Source organism: Camponotus floridanus, unplaced genomic scaffold (assembly GCF_003227725.1).
Source record: "Camponotus floridanus strain SB8 unplaced genomic scaffold, Cflo_v7.5 scaffold3, whole genome shotgun sequence".
In the NCBI taxonomy this organism is placed as follows: Eukaryota; Metazoa; Arthropoda; class Insecta; order Hymenoptera; family Formicidae; genus Camponotus; species Camponotus floridanus.
The window spans coordinates 5,322,511-5,330,977 of NW_020229436.1; the positions used below are offsets into that span (position 1 = coordinate 5,322,511).

General features: G+C 28.4%; 1 protein-coding gene across 1 annotated transcript; it reads right to left on the bottom strand.

Annotated features, from left to right (window-relative positions):
- Positions 1–231: 231 nt before the first annotated feature.
- On the bottom strand, positions 232–3,382 carry LOC105256344 (HEAT repeat-containing protein 3). The gene is made up of 6 exons (XM_011266177.3): positions 3,145–3,382; positions 2,750–3,010; positions 1,120–2,054; positions 750–1,032; positions 511–684; positions 232–436 (listed from the first exon to the last, which is right to left on the bottom strand). The coding sequence occupies exons 1-6, from the start codon at positions 3,280–3,282 to the stop codon at positions 314–316; spliced, it is 1,914 nt and encodes a 637-aa protein (XP_011264479.1). The 5' UTR covers positions 3,283–3,382; the 3' UTR covers positions 232–313.
- Positions 3,383–8,467: the final 5,085 nt, after the last annotated feature.

An 8,467-nucleotide genomic window follows, 5' to 3' on the forward strand; every position in this document is an offset into this window, starting at 1 on the left:
TGATATGAGAAATAAAACCTAAGCCTCCATAGAAATAAAGTTAAAATCCTATCCTGTGATAAGAAATATAATCCTATTTTGAGTTAAAAATGCATAAGTTAAGCAATAATTTGAAATAAATAAAAAAGGGTGCAAAGATTGAAAAAAAGAACAAGTACATATATACATATATATATATACATATATATATATATATATATATTTTTTTTTTTTTTTTCCGAAGGAGTGCTTTTGAATAAATTATTTATTGTAAAAATAGCTCCAATCACATGATCTCTATAATTCATTTAAATAACCGTTTAACAGAGTTTTTTTAACTCTTTTGTCTAAGATTTCTTATTTGTTTCTGTTTATATTTTATAAACCTTGTTAAGTTTGCATTTACAGTTGATACCACTGACATGTTATCTTTTAATTGTTTTTTCTGCTGTCGCACCTGTAAAATGAAAAATTATACCGATAGTATATTTGTATTATTCTAAGAAATGTATTTACAAAACAATATATTACTTTGCTCTTAAAGTGTGGTATTATAGATAACAATTTTGGCACCAATTCGATTTCTGCTGCTAAACAATCAGTCTCGTCCTCCGCATATATGTCCATAATTGCGTCTATAGATTCCGCTATAATCCACGCTTGAGTCTCCGTTGTACAGATGTTCAATAAGAACGTGGAAATAAACTGTCGATGACAAACGGTTGTTGTAAGAAAATTCTAATTGGATTGAAAAGCGCGAAAGTTATTACCTTTATCATTTCGTAATCTTCGGAATTTTTGTTATTCATTAGGATCTGTACCAAATTGCAGAGCATCCTTATCAAGTTGACGCGGACATTCGCGTTGGAACATTGACGTACACCATTTAACATCGGCTGACAGTCGTCAACAGTTAATTGTTTAAAAACGTTCGCCCGCACTTCTGCCAATTGTTGAAGAATGGCTCTCATAGCAGCGGTAGCCGCTTCCAGCAGCTCTATATCGTTCGAAGTGACGTCCTTAAATATGGCCGTCCCGATTTCCAGCCACTTCCTGAATACGTAATAAAATGAAAATTATTATAACATATAACAGAAAAATAGTAGTTTTTGCTGTTCAAAGAATTTAGAGGTAATTTACCTGTACAAATTATCAATTCCACCAAAAACGTCGATTTCTATGCTGGATAATAAATTGTTTAGACACAAATAAGCTGCGCATCGAATATCATGAAACTGTTTTATTACAGCTTTACCTTCCGTGGTTTGATTCAATATTTCCTGGCTGTCTTTATCTACTACGAGTTCAGTCTTATCCCAAATTTTATCAATTAAGTTACAATTGCTTACAACTTCAATCAGTTCTACTGGAAATGTCGACGTTATTTTCAAATTGTCATTCATAGAATCATCATCCAAACATTCAGACTCTATGTCTATTGTTTCAGGATTATCAATGTCAGAATCGATGTCACTGTCACTGTCTTCGTCTTCGTAACATAAGTTTGCTAGAATTTGCAAAGCTTGTTCTTGTGACTCCAATATCTTTCTATTTTCTTGTACCTTTTTCCTTTTATCGTTCGAGGCAGCATTATTTTCATGAGGCAAAATAGATATTAAACAAGCCAACACTTGTTTATGATCAACAGCAAGTACTTCAGAAAGTATCAATAACATTTTGCAAAACATCTGCATCTGATTACTATCTGCATAATTATTTATATTGATTAATAGATTAGCTACAGAAGTTTTTAAGGCCAGCATTTTAGAGGCAGTTTTTTCATCATCCATTTTCAAATCCAGTAGATTAAATAAAATTGACTGACTCTGTTTAATTTTCTTAATAGCAATGTCATTCTCATCCGATAGACATACCATGCATTGCGTAGCAATTGTAACAATTTCCATTCCATAAATGTTAATATCTAAAAATTTGATTAAAAATGAGACTAAATCCTCCTCATTGACACACTTAAGTGCAATTTCATTATTTGCACATAATATTCGCAATAAATCAATTGCCTGAATAAATGTCTCTTTCTCTTCTCTTGCTTTTTTCGGCTCCCAATCTGAATGCTATAGACAAAAACGTTAATTCATCATACTATTATATATTATAATAATTGATTTTAATGTATAGTAATTTTAGATATATTAAAATATAATATATATGTTAAATATATATATATGTATATATATATATATATATATATATATATATATATATATATATTTATACAGGGTGAGTTTTAATGCTTGTGTCAATCTTTTTATCATGCGGGAGATTACCGAATGCATAAAAAAATGATCGGTACATAAATGTCAATTATTTGAATCAACCGTATCGAAGGCCTAAATATAATATGTATAATAGTAATAATAATAATAGTAATAATAATAATAAATATGTAGCTTTAATAATAATAATAATAAATCCATACTATATAATTTCAGCTTTTAATTTGCTTTAATTGTACACATTATATTCGGACCTTAGATACAGTCAATCCAAATAATTGACATTTATGTACTGATTAATTTATTATGCAGTCAGTAATCTCCTGCATGATAAAAAGATTAACACAAGCATTAAAACTCACCCTGTATATATATATATATATAATAAATATATATATATATATATATTTATTATATATATATATACAGGGTGAGTTTTAATGCTTGTGTTATATATATATATATATATATATATATATATATATATAATTAATAAATATATATATAATTCATTAATGATGCATTTTTTGTACCTGTTTCAAGAATGCAGTCAGTGGAGTCATAATATCATCCTTAATTAAATCATTATAAGCATCTTCCCTACCATTTTCAGCAATATCTCTTAGAGTATGTATAGTATTGGCTTGTATAGCGGCATTACGATCCATCAGTAGCGGTCCAATTATTTTTGCTATTCCATCTTTAGCAATTTGCTTGGCCATAGAAGAATCACATGACATTGACGCCAATATTTGCAAAGCAGATAATTTCTCTTCAAGATTGCACGACTGAACCTATTTGAGAAAAAATATTATAAACAATAAAGAGATCAAAGAATTCTGTTCTGTTAATATAATTTTATCAATTATATTAATTTAATCCTTTGTTGGACAATATACATCACATTGATAAATTTACATGTGCTTACATCTCCATAAGCATTCTGCAAAACTTTCTCTTTGGCTCCCTCCGTAATTCCCTCACTTAATTCAAATTCTTTGACGGATGGCAATCCAGTGGGGTTTTCCTTGTGAGGCTTATGCCGCTGCCGCTTTTGCTTTCCCATTGTAAAAAATTAATTCAAGATATATCGAAGATGATCAAATATACTCGGATATGTTTCACAATGGAGGTTAAACGACATGCACATGGTTGCACGTCCACGCCAGCGCAGCTAAGAGAACAAATCTCTTCTAGTTGTCCAACAGAGGTCTCCACAATCTCACTTTTTACATATGAATGAATGCATGAATGATTCCATTCACCGTCAGTCACTCATTCACAGAAAAAAAGGATATTATTGTTTTGAAAATATATTTAGTTTTAACGTGGAAATCTTGAAATGAGATTATATTGCGTTGATTAAAGAAAGATATAATTGCTTGAATAAAGCCATTTTACATAGTTCAATCAAGAAAAATATTCTTATGATTTAAGATTTAATTTTCTTGAATGGAAAAGAAACAATGTTGGATAGAAAATAACATTTTTAAATCAAAGATCATAATTTTCTTAAAATAAAATTAAATAATTATATATTCTTGAGGTGACAATTGCAATATTAAAATAAGATTATAATATTGTTGAAATTTAAAATTATTAAATTCTTCCAAGAAGACTATAAATTGTTGCGTATATACGAAACAATGAACACGTTAGTTTCAGTATATATAAGTTTTGATTTGACACTTCTTTTTTTTCTGTGTATGAATGAATATATGAATAGGTCTGTTTCTTATTCCTGTTAAATTTTGTGAAGTTAATATTTAATCGTTGACTTATCACATCGAATCTTCACCCTCTTATTCGACCTTTCTTTATATTTAATTAACAATATTTAGGAATATTATTTGACGAGAGGGACAGCGATAAAATTCTTTTACTAAAATGATAATCTTGTGTAAGGACACGAAGAGAACGCGGAAAGAACACGGTATTTTCGCAATCCTAATTTAATAATTTATTTTAAGAATATTTAGTTCCGTGCGATATAAAATTCATAAATAAATAAAGCTAACGGAAAGCAGTATCATTAATGGGTCTATTTTGTAAAAATGTTCTATAACGCTGTATCTCTATAAGCTATGTAGCACTGTAAAGTAAAAAAGGAAGAGCGAAGAGAGAAAAAAAGAAAGAGCTACAGAGTTACAGAGCGAAAATTTTCTTATCGAATACACGACTAAATTTATAATAATTGACTCGCGATTCTGTAACGAAGGCGTAAGTCATAAACCTTACCGCGATACTGTTTATATCGCCAAGATTGACTATGTAGAGAGAGAATTTGATAATATATAAAACGTCACTACTTTACAGCTCAAAGTTACTGTGCGAATGATCGTAAGTCATAAACCTTACCGCGATACTGTTTATATCGCCAAGATCGACTTATACTATGTTATTGTTACAATTCGTCGTTGAAATATTCTACGAGTGATTGCCGATTAAGAAAATTTAAAGCATTAGTCAAAATTTATTTATAATTCTAATAAGTATCATTAGAGAAATTATTATAATAAGTATCAATAATCGAAAGATCATAATAAAAGGTTAATCAATTAATTTCTTTATCCCTTTTATGTTCCCTTTTTCAATTTTTATTCGCAATAATTAATGATTACGATTCAATAAAAATTTATGGTTGCGATACAGTTTCATATTGTTAATTAATTTTTAATTAATTTTTATTAATATTTAAAGCAAATTGCTCGTTTAAATTTTCGCGAACAATTAGAATTTACGCATTATCATCCGCAGTGTCTCTTATTCGATAGTTTCTTATAGTGTTGTTTAAATACATATAGAGCCTAATTCCTTTTAATTTATATAAATTTAAATTTACATAACAAGACCGTAAAACAAAATCATTAGCGCGGTACTGTTTATGTCGGATACTATGTTGTTGTTAATTCATTGTTGAAATATTTTAACATATTAATATATCTCATATATCTAACGTATTAATGTAGCGTAAGATTAAAAGATTAAAATAATTACACATTGTGATACATAGCTATTGTTTAATTAACAAGGAGAATATTTAAGCATTGGTAGAAATATATTTGATTCTAATGATGTTAAAGAAATATTATAATAAGCATGAATGATAGAAAAATCATAACATAATTAAATCTATGCCCTTTTACGTATTCCCTATTTTAATTTTTATTCGCAGTAATGAATGATGGCGATTCGATAAAGATTTATCGTTGCAGTATAGTTTCATATTATTAATTAATTTTTAATTAATTAATTTTTATTTATATTTGTATAAATTATGTTTCGATACTAATCATAATCGTGTTTAATAAAAAAAATTACAATATACGAAGCGGTTCTCACTATTTTATTACTTTAGAATCACCGTGCGAATGATGACAAAGCGGTAACGTATAGAGCGCTGCAGTTTATATTTTATATTACCAAAGTCGAATGCCGTGTTATCTATAATTCGTTGCCGAAATATTTTATATATTATAAAATATATATTAACGTGGGATATTAAATTATGAAAGTATTTTAATTTATTGATTAAAATTGATTATTTGTCAAACAATTTATCACGGAGTCTTTCGTTATACTAATTATTTGCATCTATAATTCGATTGTTTTACTTCATGTTCAACCCTGTATACGTATCTTATAATACGTAAAATATTTCGGCAATGAATTTTCAATAACATATATATATAGTGATACGAACAAAATTACTATATGTTCTATACGAATAAAATTACTTCTTTATTAACACATATAGTCAAATATATTTCGTGATAAAATATAATTTATTATTTTAGATTCGTTAAAACCGCTCAAAACATAACGATATATCCATCAGGTAATCATAATTTTACTAATTTTATGCTAGTAATTTTTTAAATTAAAAAATAATATGAATAATAATATGAATAAAAAAAGTAAAACGATCGAATGGCAAAATCGAATAATTAACGAAATGGAAAGCCTTGTGATGTATGTTAATCGTTTAATAAATAATTAATCTGTGTGTACATGTGTGTGACTTTAAAAATATACTTGTATATAAATTCAATTTTCGTATATGTATGTACGTCATAGTACGCGTAAAATATTTCGGCAGCGAGGTCAATAACATGACGTTCGGCCTTGATGACGTAGCGCTGTATTGTTTACATAGGCGAAGACTTTGTATCATTCGCACGGCGACATTACAGTAGTAAAGTAGTGATACGGAACACTTCGTATTATTGAATTCTTTTTCTAACAGTGCGATTGCGATTAATATCGAAATATAATTCGCTACGACTATTACAATTAACAATTAATTAACTCTTAATAAATAACAGGAAACTAATAAATAACAGAAAACTAATAAATAACAGGAAATATGGCGATGATACATCCATCAAAACACGATCCTTCATTATTCCAAATAAAAATTGAAACAAAAGAGGCAAAAATTATAAATACATAGACGACCTTGTATTATTCAAACGACATTCCAACGGCAAAGTAGTGATACAAAATACTTCATATTATTGAATTCTTTTCCTAAACGTGATCGCGATTATTATTGAAATATAATTCGCTCTGACTATTGTAGAGCGAATCGTACTTCTTTATCCCTTATAAGATATATTAATGTGTGTTTCTTGTAATTATTCCGCGATTTCGGGAGTGCCGTGCAAAAGTCTCGCGATTGTTTCTATAGTATATGACTAAATATAATTAATTGTTTGTTCGCGAGTGAATATAAGTGCTATGAGGAAACAGCAAAGGATGAAGAAGAAAAAAGAAGGACATCTGGAAAAGTATCGGACACTCAGAGAGCAGTGAAGAGCCTGAAGCAGTCAGAGAGATATGCGGTGAGTAATTTCTAAAAATTAATTATTATTATTATTATTAGTGAGTAATTTATAAAAATTATTTATTTATTATTATTATTTATATATGTATTATTTTCAAAATAGCTATTAAAAATAAATTAACTTATGATAAAGATCATGAAAATGTATCGCAACGATATATCTTTATCGAATCGCAGTCATTAATTACTGCGAATAAAAATTGAAAAAGGGAACATAAAAGAGGATAAAGAAATTAATTTGATCTTTCGATTATTGATGCTTATTATAATAATTTCTCTAACGATACTTATTAAAATTGAATAAATTTCGACCAATGTTTTAAATTTTCTCAATCGATAATCATTCATAGAATATTTCAACGACGTTTTATGATTTACGATCATTCGCACTGTAATATTGAACAATAAAGTAGTGACGTTTCATATATTATCAAATTCTCTTTCTACATAATCTTGGCGATATAAACAGTACCGCGGTAATGTTTCTGACCTACGTCATCATTCCCTCAGTGGCCTTCGAACAGTGAGGTAGTGATGTGAGACGTTCCATATATTATCAAATTCTTTCTCTAACAATTATTTTGAACATTGCTTTATATAATAGATTATCTCTTATCTTTTATATTTTTATTTATCGTTTATATTTGCGAATTAAAATTTATATAGTATATTACAAAATTAATTATATATTATATTATATATAAAATTATATATAATATAATATAACCCTTCCATGGGGTACACCTTGTCGCGGTGGGAGGGCTTAGTACCTGGACGGTGCCTTGAGATTTATCTTAAATTTTCCAATTTATGATAAATCTTAAGGTGTTTAAATGGGAAGCCAAGTACCCTTTCGCGTCGTCGGTGCCGTCAACGTGCCGCGGACGGCAAGCGCTTCGTCAACGCGTCGCGTTAGGTATATACATATTAGGGAGTGCCGTTAAAGGTATATACATATTAAGTATGTACATCGCGCGATCAAATATAAATATTTTTAATCGTATTGAAATAATGCGGGAGTGTCGTTCAGTATCGCGCGTAAAATAACGAAAATAGCGATATAAAAATATCGCTCGCGAGTGCGGAAATGTCGTTAAAAGTATCGCGCGCTAACAACAAGAGAAGAGGAAGAGGCCTCGAGGAGGCATCGGGCTCCAGTAGAGCAAGCTTCTGGTAAGCTTCTGGTAAGCAATTTATTTATTTGTAATTACATATTAAATATTACAAACATATTTATTATAATTTAAATTAATTTAAATTAAACAATTAATCGCAACAATTAATTTGATGTTTTTATTTATATTTTTTTATTTATATTTAATTAAGGTAGAATTAAAGAAAAAGATTTTTAAATTAAAGCTATAATTTTGTAAAGGTGTAAGCTTTTATAAAGTTATAAAAGAAT

Bases quoted from the DNA above. Each gene is read 5' to 3' on its own strand.
- LOC105256344 (XM_011266177.3), bottom strand. From the start codon at position 3,282: ATGGGAAAGCAAAAGCGGCAGCGGCATAAGCCTCACAAGGAAAACCCC. The intron at 685-749 runs GTAATAACTTTC...TGTCATCGACAG, and splicing joins AAGATTACGAAATGATAAAG to TTTATTTCCACGTTCTTATT. The intron at 437-510 runs GTAATATATTGT...TTCATTTTACAG, and splicing joins TACCACACTTTAAGAGCAAA to GTGCGACAGCAGAAAAAACA.